Source organism: Pseudorca crassidens, chromosome 6, assembly GCF_039906515.1.
Source record: "Pseudorca crassidens isolate mPseCra1 chromosome 6, mPseCra1.hap1, whole genome shotgun sequence".
Lineage (NCBI taxonomy): Eukaryota > Metazoa > Chordata > Mammalia > Artiodactyla > Delphinidae > Pseudorca > Pseudorca crassidens.
Window position 1 is genome coordinate 63,150,889 of NC_090301.1, and position 19,128 is coordinate 63,170,016.

The window sequence follows — 19,128 nt, forward strand, 5'->3', positions numbered from 1 at the left end:
AAACCATAAACAAGACGGAAAGACAACCCTCAGAATGGGAGAAAATATATGCAAATGAAGCAACTGACAAAGGATTAATCTCTAAAATTTACAAGCAGCTCATTCAGCTGAATATATATAAAAAAAAAACAACCCAATCCAAAAATGGGCAGAAGACCTAAAGAGACATTTCTCCAAAGAAGATATACAGATTGCCAACAAACACATGAAAGAATGCTCAACATCACTAATCATTAGAGAAATGCAAATCAAAACTACCATGAGGTATCACCTCACACCTGTCAGAATAGTCATCATCAAAACATCTACAAACAATAAATGCTGGAGAGGGTGTGGAGAAAAGGGAACCCTCTTGCACTGTTGGTGGGAATGTAAATTGACACAGCCACTATGCAGAACAGTATGGAGTTTCCTTAAAAAACTAAAAATAGAACTACCATATGACCCAGCAATCCCACTACTGGGCATATACCCTGAGAAAACCATAATTCAGAAAGAGACATGTACCACAATGTTCACTGCAGCACTATTTACAATAGCCAGGACATGGGAGCAACTTAAGTGTCCAGCGACAGATGAATGGATAAAAAAGATGTGGCACATATATACAATGGAATATTACTCAGCCATCAAAAGAAACGAAATTGAGTTATTTGTAGTGAGGTGGATGGACATAGAGACTGTCCATCAGACAGACAGAGTGAAGTAAGTCAGAAAGAGAAAAACAAATACTGTATGCTAACACATATGTAATGGAATCTAAAAAAGAAAAAGACAGAGTGAAGTAAGTCAGAAAGAGAAAAACAAATACTGTATGCTAACACATATGTAATGGAATCTAAAAAAGAAAAAGACAGAGTGAAGTAAGTCAGAAAGAGAAAAACAAATACTGTATCTAAAAAAGAAAAAAAGGTTCTGATGGACCTATGGGCAGGACAGGAATAAAGATGCAGTGTAGAGAATGGACTTGAAGACATGGGGAGGTGGAAGGGGAATCTGGGACAAAGTGAGAGAGTGGCATGGACATATATACACTACCAAATGTAAAATAGATAGCTAGTGGGAAGCAGCCGCATAGCACAGGGAGATAAGCTCGGTGCTTTGTGACCGCCTAGAGGGGTGGAAAAGGGAGGGCGGGAGGGAGGGAGATGCAAGAGGGAAGAGATATGGGAACATATGTATATGTATAACTGATTCACTTTGTTATAAAGCAGAAACTAACACACCATTGTAAAGCAATTATACTCCAATAAAGATGTTGAAAAAAAGAACTAGCCTAACATATACCTGCATTTTGTGAAATTCTTTGACATCCTGTGAACAATAATGGTTACTTCTGCTGGCTCAGGATAGGAACAGTCACTTAGGATTTGAGGGACTAAGTCAACCCAGCTCATGTCCATTATTACATGCTCTGAGAACAGAAGTGACTAAAACAAGATACTTTGCCTCTCATAATTGGAGAGAGCATTTAAGAATTTTATTTCAAAAGTATCTATGCTTATGGTTCCTTAATCTAGACTACTTGGAGGTTTTAAAATGCAATAAAAATTTCTGACCACTTGGCCATAATGGAAATTTCCATCTCTAACAGTAATATAACACCTTTTTACAAAATGCTTAATAGTTATAAAGTACTTTATAGTTCTAGAACACTGCTACAAACAATAGTTTATTTGATCCTTAACATTTCCTGGTAAGGTAGATGGAACAACTACTACCATTCTTCTGTGATGAGTCCACAGATGCAGAGAAGCTACACAGCTGGTTTCCTGACATGCAGTGAGGAGAAGAACCGTGACTCAAAGCAAGCAGTCTCTCTACTGACTGCACCGTGCCCCTTCCCTTTCAGGTTCTTTGTGGATTTGCCTCTTTCGATACCAGAAGCATACATTAGCAATGTATGGCTGAAAATTGATGATGCTTACAATGCAGTGTCTTGGTTGGGACAGAATAATAGGGACAGTGATTTAAAAATGACTCTTTTTTTATGTAGCAACTACCGGAAATGTGCCTCATCAACAGCTTTATGGCCTAATTCTTAAATAATATAGTACACTGTATTGTAGGAGGACAATTAAAATTTAGTAAGTACCTGATGAATTGAACTGATGTCAGGAGACCAGAGTCCAGAGAGACTAGGTAAATCATTGACTAAATGAATTGGCTTTCTCTGTACAATAGGAGAAAAACTGCACCTACCTACTTCACAATGAGTTAAGGAGCTCAACTAAGAAAACAGATGTGAGACAATTTGGGATTAAATAGTACCTAATTCACTCAACAAATAGTTACTGAGTAGCCACTGGGAGCTAAGCACTGTGATAGATGCTATAATGGGATTAAGCACAAACTACCCTACGCCAATGGAAACCAAAGCTTCATAAAATATGGAAAGCTGTTAGGAACTTCAGGGATCACAGACAAACGGAGTTGAGGAAAGGCAGGTGCAGATCAACGAACACAGTAACAGCTTACAACGATGGATAGTCTTACTCTCAAAAAGGAGCAAATCATTCACTGTCCAGTTACAACGTAAAGGCTAAAATACATAGACTTTTGAGTAGATGCAGTAACGTGAACCACATACCTGATTTCAAGGATTTAGTATGCAGCAAAAGAACGAAATATCTCAATTTTTAATCCTGATTACATGTTCAAATCATATGATTTTGGATATACCGAGTTAAACAAAACGTTATTTAAACAGATGTCACCTGTTTCTTTTTACTTTTTAATGTGGCTACTAGAAAATTTTAAATGACTAAGAAGCCTGACTTATCATATTTCTTTTGGATAGTGTTGTTCTAGAAGACGTATTACGGCCAAAAGAAAAGTCCGGGCAGTGTATGGTTCTGAAAAGGCTAATCATGGTGTATGATGACTTTGTGAGGCGTGGACCAAAGATACAAGAGAGAATGAGTCAAGTGTCATCAAACACACAAATCACAAAAATTCTGATGGCTTACGTGGGAACACAACTGTAGTCAGGAGGAACCTGCAAGGTATTGCTGGTGATTCCAAAGCAAATGGGTTGAAAACTAAAAGAAGCGAGGGCACAGGAATCATTTTATTTCTCCTTCCAGCTGAAGCGCAAATATTTGAGGGAGAAATAAGTCTATGAAATGCTTGTTAGAACTGAAGTCCAGTGTACCTCCAGCACCTTCCCTCCAGCAGTGAGTGACTATTTTACACACATATACTCTACCTAGAACAATGCTTCATTCAGCTGACAGAGCTCCTCGGTACGTGCAACCAAACTAGTTAATACTGACAATCCACTTACATTATTTACTTCCAATAAATGTTCAGAAAATAATTGATAGTCTCTACGCCCCACACAATCATCAACCAGAATACTGAAGGGACCCGTAGGGATTCAACTGCAAGTGCCCCACGGGAGGCCCATGTCTCATTGAAGTCTCAACACCCAGCCCAGTACTGGTTACACAGTAAGTGCCCAATAAATATTCATTAAATACATAAAAAGTGGTAGTATGTTAGAAGGTAAAAGTCCACACCTAGACAATACGGAAAAGGCAGAAACCAGAAATTTTAGACTGGTAAGCCTACTGCTGCAGATGGATCATCAAACAGATGGGGGTGAGCACTTAGAAATGAGGAGCCAGGAGCCAGAAAAGGCCTCCTAAAACCAAGTCACCCAGATGGGCCGTTATTCTTTATTCACCCCGCCTCCACTTGTGCAGAGAATGACTTAAGTAACAGAGTAAATCTTCATGTTCACAAGACCTTTGACAAAATCTCTTATTACACCTTTTAAAAATATGGAGAAATAGCAGGTATAATGACACAGCAGTTCTAAGATGGTAATGAGTAGAAAAATCATAAAGACAGACTGGTGGTTGAGAGATTGAGGTCAGCTTAAAGAAACAGTGTACCAGGAGTCCCTCTGGGTCAACGTTCTTCTTCAGTGAGTTGGGAGAAACATGAAAGGCATATTTGCAAGTACCATAAAAGTAGCAGGGATAAGTGTGACACTGGATGTGGTTCAGAAGACCCTAATTGGGCTAGAATATCTGAAAACAGCATGATGAAATCTAACAGGAATAAATGTAGGTGGTATGATTAGGTATACAAATGAATCATAATTAGAAATAAAAATACATAAAAATGAAATAAATGTAGGATGAGGGCAATTTGGTCTGGCAGCAGCTCAGCTATTTATCAGATCGCCACCAGTGCGAGGTGAAAGCTCCTTAGACAATGTCAATGCAAAGGCAAGCTGTATCAGAAGAAATGCAGTTCCGAATACAGCTTTTTGTTAGTGGTCTTATATTTTCTATCAGCCAGTCCACATTTGGAACGTCGTGACAAGGATTCTGAGGAACAAAGGAGAACAAGCAGGAATAACTGAAGGGATTAGAGATGCTTTCTGAAGAGAAGGCCTACAGATGATATATTAGAAAACTTCACGTTCTTAAGAGTTTTCAATCAGAAGTGGTAGCGTACACTTTGTCTGTTTTCCAGAAGGTACTTTTTTTTTTTTTTTTTTGCGGTACGCGGGCCTCTCACTGTTGTGGCCTCTCCCATTGCGGAGCACAGACTCCGGACGCGCAGGCTCAGCGGCCATGGCTCACGGGCCTAGCCACTCCGCGGCATGTGGGATCTTCCCGGACCGGGGCACGAACCCATGTCCCCTGCATCAGCAGGCGGACTCTCAACCACTGCGCCACCAGGGAAGCCCCAGAAGGTACTTTTCTGAGAAGGGGAGGGAGTCACAGATCTTTTGAGAATCTGATAGAGCCACGGGCCCTGCCCCCCAGGAAAAAAATGTACACACATACGTTTTACAAACAGTTTCAGGGGGTTCTGAACCAGATTAAGAACTCCTAGCTTAGAAGTTATAAAGACCCAGGTTTCTGTTTCGTATTAAAAACTTATTTCTCCCTCGACCTCTAAAGCAATACTCCTAATCAGGAAATTGAGAGAATTCCTATCCTGGGCAGAGGTGTGGGAGAGCAGTTTGGAGCCAATAACCTATAGGGTCCCTCCCAATTCTAGTATTCCCTAATCTAAAAGGAACTTTTGAATAATTTCATAGGATTAAGACAAATATTTAAAACACTATTTGTTATTGTCATTCACCTTACTAGTTTAAATACTCTCTATGCCCATTACACTCCAGAAATAGAAACAGGATCAAAACAAAGGTCATCCAAGCACTAACATAATTTATGAGACATATCTGACAAGGATTTCATTCACTGGATGCACAACCACAATGGCAGCAGGTATACAGAAATTACTTCTTGTCTCCCAAACAATAAAACATTTCCCTCCACAAGTTGCTTTTTGAAAAACTTGGCTGCGCTAAGGGCCGTGGTAGCAGAAGCCCTCCAGCATTTGCAATATCAGCTCTTGTTGTGTATTTGGTTACAAGGATTTTTCTAAGCAGCTGGTTTATATCATCATCACAGGGCATACCCGTGAGTTATTCATTAGCAGCATTACGTAATTTCTATATTTTGAGTTTATGTTCTAGGTAACTCATTGCTGTCTAAACCTGAAGAGCTTTTGCACCTTAGCTAGAAAGGAGGAGAAGAGATACATCTCAACGTTAACTCCATCCTTACAGGGAAATAAGCAAATGAAAGTACTTGATAGTGATTCTTACTTCTTTAAAATTCAGGTTCTCTCAGAAATCCTAAGCAGGAAAAGTGTTCTATTATTCTTTTGAGATATTTTTCCTGGATTTTGCTTGACTTCCTTCTATTTAAATTCCTACCACTAGTTCTGCTAGTAATCTTGAAAGAGCTCCAATCCTGAAATAATTATAGATGCATTATATTCAAAATTACTTCAATGTTTGCTACCTACAATCATATAAAACTATAATGACATTTTATATATGCCTGTTGCCAATACACAGCACTGCTGCTGGGATACGATTTTCATAATAAGTAAGTATGAGAAAGAGCTGCCAGCCTCAAGGAGAAGGGGTGTGTGTGTGTGTGTGTGTGTGTGAGATTAATTTGTTTACGGAACCTCAGTGATAGATGTTACTCGCTTAAAAGCCCCAACTTTATTTTTGTAATTTCCTATTGGACTGAAAAGGCAGCCCTTCATTTCTCCACTTTCTCCAATTTCCGTTGCTGTCATTTCCCATTCAGATCAATTTCTCAAAATGGAAAGAAATCTGCCATCAATGGTAGACTTTAAGTGATATGAAGGGATCACTTTTTTCTAGAAGTAATAGCCTTCCATAAAAATTAATGACAGTGGACCTATTTTCTATAGAAAGGATTGTCAAATTCCATCCAAATCTGTCATTATCTTTTTCTTAGCTAATGACATCCAGACATTAAGGGGTCAGAGATCATTTTAAGGGTTACTTTTGAGTTATACTTTCCAGTTGCTTTAGTTATAAATGCAGCTGATGAGGAGAATTATACAGGACAGTGGTTCTCAAACTTTAATGTGTAGCAGAATCATCAGGAAGGCGTATCAAAATCCAGATTGCCAGGCCCCATCTCCAGAGTCTGCGATTCAGTAGGTCTGGGGTGGGTGGGGACCAATAGGTTGCATTTCTAACAAGTCCAGAGGTGACAGTTGCTGCTGCTGGGGGTCCAGGGACAACCTTTGGTGAACCCCTGGTACAGGATGATCCCTGATATCTAACTGACTGCAACACCATATTTCCTTTCTTAATTCAAACTTTCATGGCTAAGGTTTTTGAATCATACTCTAGATTGGAGCCTAAAATGGCAGACAGCTTCCTGTGGCTTAAGAACCTACATAAGCCACATCCTTCTCTAACGATCCTGTGGAAAATATCCGTAAAGAATGCAACCACCTTCTGGAAGAAGAAATCAAGCTGTTTCTTGAGTCCCTCCCTCGCTTTCTTTAAACTTCTTACTAAGTATCTGGAGTGAAATTCAACAGGAAAATGGTTCATAAAACCTATCTGGATGGGGCGCCTTTATTGGAAAGAAGACTGGCATACTCACCAGAGAGGAAATATACCCAGTCGTGTGGTGATAAAAACCATGGCAAACATAACAAACAGGAGATCACAAATTTTCTGAAACTTGGCGTAATTTGCCATTTTGGCAGCCTATGAAAGGAAGAAATGTGACAGATTAATTTAGTTAAATTGATAAATGAAAAGCTTCTTTCAATATGCATGAGTCTCCTTTAAGATATAACCTACCAGAGGCATAAAACTGCCTGCTACTTTGAAATGTCATGCATCATGTATCATATTTATAAATTACCCATAAGTCGAGTGAAATGTGATATTAACCATAAGTAGAACTACTGACTGTCAGAGATTTAATAAAATATTCAGCAACCTGAAAAATTCAATTATATGGTTGATTTCAGGAAAACAGAAAAATATGAAATTCTTGCATTACAGATGATCTTAGCAAGCCAAAGATGCCAAAACAGGAATTTGGCATAAGAGGTCAAAACATAAAGTGCTACATAATCCTTTAAACTTTTAATGAGTCCCAAACACTAAGGTCACGAACTCTATAGAGAATATTGAGCCTTCCTGCATTTTTTTCCTCCTTTCTACTTAGAATGATAGGTTTTCCTTAAACAGGTATAAGGAGTGCTCTGGGGAGACAGTTTCCTGGCTTATCCTCACAAATTTAGAAATGAATGTGTCAAGATCACATTATTTCAGCGAATCCACTTGGGTATAATTTTCAAATTTACATGAATGGGTCATTTTCTAGATGAAAGTCACTCATGTTCAGAATGTCTGTGAGAAGTACACTAATAATTTATGGTAGTGATTTAAGGGACCACTTTTTATATTATAAATTAGTCGAAGGAAGAAATGCATCCCTTTCTCTACCATCTACTTTAAAAAAAATTTATTTATTTATTTGGCTGCATCGGGTCTTAGTTATGGCACTCGGGATCTGCCTGTGGGATCTTTAGGTGTGGCATGCGGGATCTAATTCCCTGCCCAGAGACTGAACTCGCGCCCCCTGCATTGGAAGCGTGGAGCCTTAACCGCTGGACCACCAGGGAAGTCCCTGCCATCTACTTTTTATAGATGATTCTAAGTAAGAACAGGTGACACTGAAAACATAATTGTCCTTGATTACTGCTTTTTACATTTTCACATATAATTCACAGTACCCACACACAGGGTTATAAATTGAAGAGGTCTTTTAAATTCATAACATTATTTTCTACTTCTTGTAAAGTTAAATTAGCTGAGTCAAACTTGAAAGGATTGTTGACAGTATCCACAGAAGCTGTAATTTAATAGCTTTAAGTAAAATACAAAGCTACCAGAGAAATATATTCCTAAGGGGAAATATCTATTAATTGAGTGGAAGCCAGGATTATGAACTTTTAATTTCATGCATACTTTGGATGTGACACCACAACTTATACTAAGAAAGAAAAAAAGCATCTTCTGCCTCCTTCTGGCTACGTAAACCATGTAGCTTTCTTTTACGTTCATTCACCAGTATTCAATAAAAAAAGCATTCAACATCCATTTTTCTGAAATGTCTAAGCCATAGATTCCACTTTGAAGAGTCAACATATCTCATTATTTGGATATTCTCAAGCATTATTTTATGATGTCAAAGAGAATCCAAATGATGAAGAACATTTGCTTTTAAGCCACATGACTGGGATTTCTGGATTATTTTTCTTTTCTAGATAAAAGTGGTGGAGGATGATTCAACCCACATTTTCTGAATTATGGCTCTGCCAAGCACTATGCCATCCATTTCCCCAGACATTAGAGGTGGCAGATTATACAGGATTGACTTCAAAACTGTATATTGCTATATAAATTTCTACCTCCAAGCATACTTAGGATTTAACCACATGGTAACTGATTTTCAGGAAATTGCCTTTATACTAGTTTTATTTCTCCTTTAAAAAAATGTGCTGAGGGCTTCCCTGGTGGCGCAGTGTTTGGGAGTCCACCTGCTGATGCAGGGGACACGGGTTCGTGCCCCAGCCCGGGAAGATCCCACATGCCGTGGAGCGGCTGGGCCCGTGAGCCATGGCCGCTGAGCCTGCGCGTCCGGAGCCTGTGCTCCGCAACGGGAGAGGCCACAACAGTGAGAGGCCCGCGTACCGCAAAAAAGAAAGAAAAAAAAAATGTGCTGAATAGAATCTAGCTTGACTCACTTAAAAACCATAGCGCCAAACTATCATCTGACATATCCAACCCATTAGGACTACTTTTCTGTTTCATAACCTTATAGGGACCAGAGTCTTTAATGAAGTGCTGTATACACTTCAAACCTTGACTAATTGCCTTTATAGCAGATTCAATTTTATGGCCTGGAATTTCTGCTTATATTGGAATAACAAGTAATTACTTGAGGGCATCTCTATTCTACATTCACAGTGATAGCACATGCTTCAAAGGGGCAGAACTGTGGGCCAACAGGAATAAAAAATAAACATACCGATTCTAAGACCCATTTCTACATGGAATTTGTACTCTGGTAAGTTCATTTTTGACCGGCTATATAAATTTCTTAGGACTAAAATGAAAAACACTATAGTTATATAACCTTATTGAGTATGTCTCTTCATGGAGGCCATGATTAAGAGTAAATACCGCATCAAAATTTTACTTGGGATTTTCTCTTTTGAAATATGCTAGAAGCATTTTTCTTTTTTTTTTGCTACTTTAGTAATTTTAAGTGATAATGGTTTAGAAACTTAATCAAAGTGCAACCAATATTTCCTCAGATATTCTTAATACTTACATGCACAGAAAACATAGTTTTTATATAAAATTTGTAATTCATATATACTTTCACTATAAAAATACTAGGAATAATATGTATATTGGTAATAAAAACTATGACTACTCATTAATTTCATCAGGATGTACTATTACTAACTAAACTGAGCTATATACGCTTCCCAGATAAATCAGTGTGAAACCTGTAACACTAGAAACAAAACCTATTCAAATAGTAATTTTCCTATTGTAAAACACTCATTTCTTAGGTGTGGAAGGGTTAAGGTTTTTATTATTCTATTAATAAAGAATGCTAACTTGGTGAATGTTTTTTGCACACCACTTTATATACTAAAGTCTCACTTTCACCAATTTAACCTACAAAGAAACACTCCGCAGTTTCAAAGCAGTCATGTACTAACTTCTCCCAGCACCATCTATCAGACCCTAGAAAAACTGATGATCTGGGGGATTTCCTGAATTCCAGATTTTGTCTTCTTACAGATGAAAGAAAACTTTTACCTCTAGAAGAGCGTCGGCTGAATCATGGAGACAGAGGACTAGGGTCCCTACTCGGGCCATGTTGTTGACATATGAAAAGGTAATCAAAAAAATAGATACAAGATGATGCAGGAACATGACGCCAAAGTCCTGGGAAGGAGAAGACACAGGCATGTTAGTTAGGACTTCGCAGCAACACAGCTTTTCCATTCATCTATTCAACCATTCATCCAATAATTTTAAGGCTCTCTATGGGCCCAGCACTGGGAACACTAATGTGAGTAAGAGATAGTTCTACACTTTTGAGAGTTTACTGAGTCCTGGGAGAGAAACACAGGACACCAGTGACTGTGGAAAACGTGATCAACACCAGGACTAAGGCCAAATCATAAAGGATGTTTTGTAAGAAGCCAAGGAATTTGAAGCTATGGGAGAAACAGCCATAGGATTTGGTGAATGAAAAATATTGCCTGCCGTATCAGTAAACAAAGGATGTTGTAGCCATCAAGCCATCACATTACAGCCTCCCCTAGAGTGAGCCCTGGGAAAACTCAGGATGGAAACAGGATGCCCCCCATCTAGCAGTCAGCTGCTGCAGCCACCCCTGACAGTGCACCCTGAGGAGACTCAGGATGAGAAAGCACAGGATACTGGCCCCAGATAGCTGAGGTGCATATCGAAGGAACGATTCCAGGGAGCCCAGACTCTTGCATCTTCCCATATACAGAAAAGAGCTAAATTCCTTAACTTGAGGTATCTGGTTTTCTTTCATTAACGGGAATCTTTTGATGTTCCGACTACCTGGTGTTTGTTGCAAAAAACCCTATATATTCTGGCTCCGCCTTTGTCTCTTCGGAGCAATCTCTCAGAGTGATTGGAGATGCTCTGTCCCCAGCTTAAGGACTCAGTTTTGTCCGTCATTTATTTGACAATGTGAGAATTATGTTTTATTATATAATTCTCAACTTTTAGGTTGTGCCTTTTTTTTCAGTCAACAGGTTTTAAGCAAAGGAAGGTATTACTTGGATTTGTACTTTAGGAAAATCTTTTGGGTAGCAGTGCAGGTCCAACTAGACCACTTCTCTGACTATGAGTGGCTGGAGATTTGGCATCCTTCTCCTGGAATATGCCCAATGAGATGTTAAAATAAGAATCATAATATGTTGGCCTTTCTGATGGGTCCTACACAAACAAGCTCTCAATTTTAACCATTATCCATCTACAGTCATTAGAAAAAAATAATTGGCAAAAGTAATGGTAAGCTGGCCATCCTCATTTTGGTCAACTTCAAGGGAGCTGCTTCTTGGCCCATGTGAAAAGATCATCTTTCTCTGGTACTGATGTATCTTCTGGCCACCTGGTTTATTGTAACATGGAATTTCTGTTGCTTAGAAATGGTGTCTCTCTTACTGATATTTTTACTCTTATTTAACCTGAATTTCTCCCAGAGTAAACTTGAACTTCTCTGGGGCTTAAATGCCAGGACTAGCCCTCAAGATGATCTACTTGAAACCATGGAGAAAGAGGACTACTCTCTTATGGGCCATTCATGTAGAGATAAATTAGCCAAAATGAGACGCATATTTTGCAACTGAGAGAGAGAGAAAAAGAGAGCAAGTGTGTGCACACATACATATTCTGTTGATGTCAAACAGTTTGGGGTCTGAAAGGTCGACTATGATGACTTTAAAATGGTTTTAAAACATTTAAACAATATTTTTTGTTTAGATCCTGAAAGTAACTAATGATAATCTGTAAGTAATGAAATATTGCTCCCATTAGGTCATTTTTCCGTTTATTTCACTGTATAGCTCCCATATTGAAAAAATTTCCAATTATTTGATTTTAATTTATATAACTTAAACCTATAAAGCTATGGATTTTTCTACCGTTTAAATTCCTGTACTACAGAACTCTTTAAGAATATCATTTTATATTTTATAAAATCAAGCTTTAAATGACAATGATGAAATAAAGTTAAAATGGGTATATTTAAAAAAACACACACAATGTTTAAATGGTTCTGTATACACTTTGGTGAACGTGTCCAGAGGTTACTTTTCTGCCTTGGAAAGTGCCAGACATTTACTGATAACCATATTGATTTATTACTAGGATAAACAATGTATTAGTTTCTTAAATAAGGTCGAATAATTTTAAAAATGAAGTACAACTATTTCTCTTATTTTCAATTAACCTAGTCTCCGTGTTGCCATGATGGTGAATACCACTGTTGGCAGAATCATCTGTCTTGCATTAATTCATTCTAATGGCCACAGTAGAACTACAGTACCAAGTTGTGCAAACTCCTGCCGCCTGTTGACCTACCACTATACTCCTTCCTCCAGACCCACATTTGCATCTAGTTCTCAGCTCACTGGCAGAGAGAAATGAAGACCATGCTCTGAGTTTATTTAATCAGTGATTATGGACAGACTCAACTTACCAGTTTTACCTACTTCTCTTGATTTTCTCTGATGCTTTTGTAGTCTCTAGGATTTTCCTAAAGCATTAGAGTTGAACAATACCAAAATGCCTAAGGCATACGAGAAAAATTGCTTTGATAACGTTTCCCACAGGAGGATGAAATCTCTTCACTACAGGCTGTTATCAGAAATGTATCACCTGGCATAGAGTGATCTACCAGACAATAGCTACTTCAAAACAATGGATCAATTAAAGTGGAGCTAACCTATCAACTGATATTTTATACTGTTTCATAAACATAATTAAATAAAAACACAGAGTGCTAATTCAACAGTTCACTGAGTTTATATTCTCCCATGCTGAATTCACAGATTTTAAAGTCTAACTAGCTGAGTACCTAACCAGAACAATACTTTCCACATTTCTCATTGTTTAGCCCTAAATGATTGCTCTTGATTCACTGAAAGAGAAGAGGTTTTCTCGATTTAATTTTAAAATGAATAAACATAAACTGATTAAAACACGTATGGAGGATTAGGGCCATTTTATAATTCAGTTTCCTAACATGTATCTGATATATATGTCAATAAATAAAACAACGCCCTTGGCAATATAGCAAGGCTGTCCTAAAAACAAAAGCCTTATTTTTCAGACAAAGTTTGCTTTGTGAAGATGATTTTTGCATATAAATCCCCTGGTCCTAGAAAACATTTATGACTGAGGGGCTCAAAGCTATGCTCATTGCAGAAGACCAATTTTCATTATACTGTCATATCTGTATGAACATGAAAAGCATGAATAATGGATTTTGTCTTTTACACTTCTGCTTCAGAAAGCATTATACACAATGAAACACCTTTAATAAAATCCCTGCAATCATTATTTTTTGTTACTCTCATTCCCTCACCCTGACACATTTTTTTGAATAGGCAGTGAATCTGGTCCAAATAACAGTTTTTAAATGAATTGTCAATTTACACTTTATCAGTGCATGGTGGGAAATGCCCATCCTCATGTTTGTTACTGCTGAAAGTGACTGGGTACAGGCAAGTTGCAGGAAACTTAGCATTTTAGGCTGAGAATATTTCCTTCCATTTTCAGTAGCATCAGTTAGGTAGAGATTGTGATTTCTTGTTGGCCCTCATATTGAAGACGGATCCCAAAGTCCTTAGACAAAATTGACGACTGGCCTGGCTACCTGCATCAGTGGTCCCCAACCTCCTGTCATTCTGCCATATGGTTTCTGGATACATTCATAGCTCTAGTCAAGGGGTCCTTCTACATTCCCTTCCTGATATTTACCCTGACCCCAGCCCCTCATTCCAGTGGCTTCTCCTACATTAATTATCAGAGACAAGGGGAAAAAATAGATATGGACTTGACTCAAGCACGATTAGAATAAGCCTAAAATGAAAAGATTCAAGGAAAAGCCATTCATTTTAATACCAGAAGTTGGTAAGAAAACGCTGTTTTTTCCTTATTATATTTCTGAATGACATTTAGCGAACCCAGAACAGAGTCTCAGTCTGTTCTGTGTAGCTTTCACATCAGAAACTCGTAGGTGCAAGTAAACCTGTAGCTACTTGGGCTCCATCCCCGACTCTTAGAATGAGAATCGGCATCCTTAACTCAGTTCTCCAGGGGAATTCCCTGCACAATAAAAGACCGGCATCAAAGGGCCAGAGAGGTCACCCTCTCATTAAGACATAAGTCTGATGTTCTATGTGATGCAACTCCATTTGCAATCGTCAGGCTGAAAGAGGCTTTGAAATAATACTCTGTTTTCAGGAAGCACCAGAAATTCACCTTGATATACATATTTTTATGAGAGCAAAATTAACTCTATTCTCATTTTTAAGCAACTCACTACAAATAAGAAACTTGTTCTCTAAATTCTCATTTGCTGGATAAAGTATTAACAATTTTATGCAGTTTCTTTTGGGAATAATCTTTGTAACAAATAAAGAAAAGCACTGGCGAACCTTCTCAAAAAGGAGTAAGAAGACCAAGGTTTTAAGTGATGGCTGATTTAGATGCTCACGTATGGTGAAAAATATGACATACCACTATGCAAGACAAAGAAAAGACTCTTCTTTCTTGGATGCAAATGACATGTGCCAGCTTTCCCAAATTTAATAAATATCATAAATAAATATCATTAATAAACATACTCTAACTCATGAATAGAAATCAGGTAATACCAGGTCAACCATTTAACAGATTTTCAAACTCTCTATGGAACAGAGGGACAGAAACATAATTTGAAACTGATTTCATTTTATGGCAACTATAGCAGTAATAGAAATCTCTCATTTCTGTGTGTTTTGTTTTTTTAAAACAACAGTTTTCTTATTTGAGTCTTCAAGGTACAAAGAAATGAGCAGGACTTTTAACAGAGTAACATGCTCTTTTTTTCTAGAGATCAATAACACTCTCCCTATTTCTTCCCTGGCGATTGTGCAACCCGGGGGTAAAACTCAGAATGTCGGGGAGCAATGTGGCTGTGCAGGAAGTGTACTTCAAGCCTGTAACTTGGAAACGTGCAGGGGAGAGTGTCCACTCAGGTTCCCCCTCCACTCACGGAGATGGGGAGAACTTCAGATAAAACTTACGTGTGACAAGAATAATCGTAGTTAAATACTTTTCCCATTGAGGGAATATGAAAATATAATAGATTTTCAACCTTAGGCTATGAATAGCTGAAGTCCTGAGTAAGAGTATGAACATATATATATTCCTCTTAAAAAGCAAAGAAACAAACGACTACAAAACTGTCCAGGTTGTAAAGACAATGACTGCAATGAAAGTATACTCAGAGTGATTTATAAAAATCAGTTGATTCTGATTTGCCCCATATTAGGCAACTTGAAAATTATACCTTTCTCTTACCAGCGCACGATGCAAGGAGTTCATATAATGTATGTAAATGTAAATGTCAACCTTTGGGTATCTGGAATCTCCCACATTTGCTTGGTTATTATATTTTTAGCTGGCCTTGAGTTTTGGCTCACTCTAAAGAGAACCAGTTAAATGTGCCATTTAAAGAAAGGTATTTCAAATAACAAGTTCTTCAAAAATTGTAACTAAAGTTCGCTCTCATTCTCATGTATAGCCTATGCACTCTGGTGTAAATATTTATGGGAAAATCTGGAAATGGATGAAAAATTGTGATTTATTTGGGAAACGTTTAATTATAAAGTAGAGGAGTCCTGGCAGGAATGATTCAATTATCTCATCTCTAAAAGCAGTCCATGAACAAAACCTCATTCACACAAAATCTAAAGTCAAATTTATTTTTACACTTTTTTTCCCCAATAGACTAGATTTTTCACCTTTGGGCCTAAATATATACAGATTTAGGTCCTTGAGGGAGATACCTGTCTCCTACAAATATAATTCTAAAAATAGTAAGTGCTAAGAAATTAATTGGTTAAAGACTTTAAACTTGCTACTGTTACTATCAAAATGTTTTTAAAATATATACTGATAGGCTTCCCTGGTGGCGCAGTGGTTGAGAGTCCGCCTGCCGATGCAGGGGACACAGGTTCGTGCCCCAGTCCGGGAGGATCCCACATGCCGCGGAGCGGCTGGGCCCGTGAGCCACGGTCGATGAGCCTGCGCGTCCGGAGCCTGTGCTCCGCAACGGGAGAGGCCACGACAGTGGCCCGTGTACCGCAAAAAAAGAAAAAAAAGAATCCGCGTGCCAATGCAGGGGACACGGGTTCGAGCCCTGGTCCGGAAAGATTCCACATGCCGGGGAGCAACTAAGCCCATGCTCCATAACTACTGAGCCTGTGCTCTAGAGCCCGAGAGCCACAACTACTGAGCCTGCACGCCTAGAGCCCGTGCTCCGCAACAAGAGAAGCCACTGCAACGAGAAGCCCGCGCAACGCAACAAAGAGTAGCCCCCGCTCACTGAAACTAGAGAAAGCCCGCGCGCAGCAACGAAGACCCAACGCAGACAAAAATAAATAAATATTTAAAATAAATAAATAAATAACTACTCTTGGCCCAGCCACACTACTTTGTACAGCTTTTAATGCCAGAAGGGTCACTTCTGAGACATTTAAAATATACTCAACATAACAGTCTTAAGTGATACGCAGGTTAACAAACTTTATTCTTTTTTTTCAGGAGGAAAAAGGCAAGGGCAACACTTAATATCAAGTAAACCCATTCAGGTTGAAAACGTCCAGAATGATCAGTAGGGGGCAGACTGTGTTCAACTAAAATCAGGACGGAAAAGCCATCATCCTCATATCTACTGTAACGCCCTTGGGGTCCCAAATGACAATACGCCATCAAGGTCTCAACTTAGTGCTTTAGATGGAAGATGGAAGAAGTCTCCTTTAGGTCAGCCAGGTTGGGATTATGTTGTAAGTTGTCAGGAGGGGTGACGGGAAACTCTTATTATTGTCATCAGTCTTCGCTTCTCCTAATCCCTCTTCCTTCAGCAGCCTGAGCTCCCCACCTCCCTTCACAGACAGAACTCTACGTGCAGAATTCACTTGGCAACTTTCTTGCCCCCATGCAGGCCTCTGGCCCTTCAGGGCTTTTTTGTCTTTGTTTCTGTTTTCCTGGATGGAATTCTTGTGTATTCTCTTCTTTTCTCCAAGCCCCACTCCAACTTGATTACCTGGTGAACTTCTATCTACCCTGAGATTTGCCTACTAATTCTCAGGCTTCAAAGATTCTGACACTGAGATTTATTCTCAACAACCTCCACATAAGGTAAGTACTCTTCGAACGCCATTTATAAAGAAACTGAGGCACAGAAAAGTGACGTAATTTTTTCAGAGTTACACAGTAAGGACAGGCCACAGGCAGGTCTGCATCCAGTTCTGTGTGACTCCAGAGCTCAGGCTCCGATCACTGTGGGCTGCTTCTCAGAAACACGCACAGAAGGAAAGACAACAATAAGGAATGGGGCAGTGAAAGAGGACACTTTTTTCTTTTTTTTCACATCTTTATTGGAGTATAATTGCTTTACAATGGTGTGTTAGTTTCTGCTGTATAACAAAGTCAATCAGCTATGCATATACACATGTCCCCATATCTCCTCCCTCTTGCATCTCCCTCCCACCCTCCCTATCCCATCCCACTAGGTGGACACAAAGCACCGAGCTGATCTCCCTGTGCTATGGGGCTGCTTCCCACTAGCTATCTATTTTACATTTGGTAGTGTATATATGTCCATGCCCCTCTCTCGCTTTCTGACCTACTTCACTCTGAATGACAGCCTCTAGGTCCATCCACCTCACTACAAATAACTCAATTTCGTTCCTTTTTATGGCTGAGTAATATTCTATTATACATATGTGTCACATCTTCTTTATCTATTCATCTGTCAGTGGACACTTAGGTTGCTTCCATGTCCTGGCTATTGTAAATAGAGCTGCAATGAACATTGTGGTACATGACTCTTTTTGAATTATGGTTTTCTCAGGGAATAGGCCCAGTAGTGGGATTGCTGGGTCGTATGGTAGTTCTATTTTTAGTTTTTTAAGGAAGCTCCATACTGTTCTCCATAGTGGCCGTATCAATTTACATTCCCACCAACAGTGCAAGAGGGTTCCCTTTTCTCCACACCCTCTCCAGAATTTACTGTCTGTAGATATTTTGATGATGGCCATTCTGACAGGTGTGAGATGATATCTCATTGTAGTTTTGATTTGCATTTCTCTAATGATTAATGATGTTGAGCACCCTTTCATGTGCTTGTTGGCAATCTGTATATCTTCTCTGGAGAAATGTCTATTTAGGTCTTTTGCCTATTTTTGGACTGGGTTGTTTCTTTTTTTGCATATTGAGCTGCATGAGCTGCTTGTAAATTTTGGAGATTAATCCTTAGCCAGTTGCTTCGTTTGCAAATATTTTCTCCCACTCTGAGGGTTGTCTTTTTGTCTTATGGTTTCCTTTGCTGTGCAAAAACTTTTAAGTTTCATTAGGCCCCATTTATTTATTATTCTTTTTATTTCCATTTCTCTAGGAGGTGGGTCAAAAAGGATCTTGCTGTGATTTATGTCATGGAGTGTTCTGCCTATGTTTTCCTCTAAGAGATTTATAGTGTCTGGCCTTACATTTAGGGCTTTAATCCATTTTGAGTTTATTTTTGTGTATGGTGTTAGGGAGTGTTCTAATTTCATTCTTTTACATGGAGCTGTCCAGTTTTCCCAGCACCGCTTATGGAAGAGGCTGTCTTTTCTCCACTGTATATTCCTGCCTCCTTTATCAAAGATAAGGTGACCATATTTGCGTGGGTTTACCTCTGGGCTTTCTATCCTGTTCCATTGATCTATATTCCTGTTTTTGTGCCAGTATCATACTGTCTTAATTACTGTAGCTTTGTAGTAAAGTCTGAAGTCCAGGAGCCTGATTCCTCCAGCTCCGTTTTTCTTTGTTAAGATTGCTTTGGCTATTCGGGGTCTTTTGTGTTTCCATACAAATTGTGAAATTTTTTGTTCTAGTTCTGTGAAAAATGCCATTGGTAATTTGATAGGGAT

General features: G+C 38.8%; 1 protein-coding gene across 3 annotated transcripts in view; it reads right to left on the reverse strand.

Annotated features, from left to right (window-relative positions):
• CERS6 (ceramide synthase 6) overlaps nucleotides 1-19,128 on the reverse strand; it is a 321,764-nt gene that overhangs the window by 45,349 nt on the left and 257,287 nt on the right. For all 3 annotated transcript variants that reach the window (XM_067741654.1, XM_067741652.1, XM_067741653.1), the window contains exons 7-8: nucleotides 10,220-10,348; nucleotides 6,969-7,075 (exon numbers count right to left, since the gene is read on the reverse strand). In XM_067741654.1, the coding sequence (XP_067597755.1) occupies nucleotides 6,969-7,075; nucleotides 10,220-10,348 (236 nt within the window). The remainder of the gene's footprint in view (nucleotides 1-6,968; nucleotides 7,076-10,219; nucleotides 10,349-19,128) is intronic.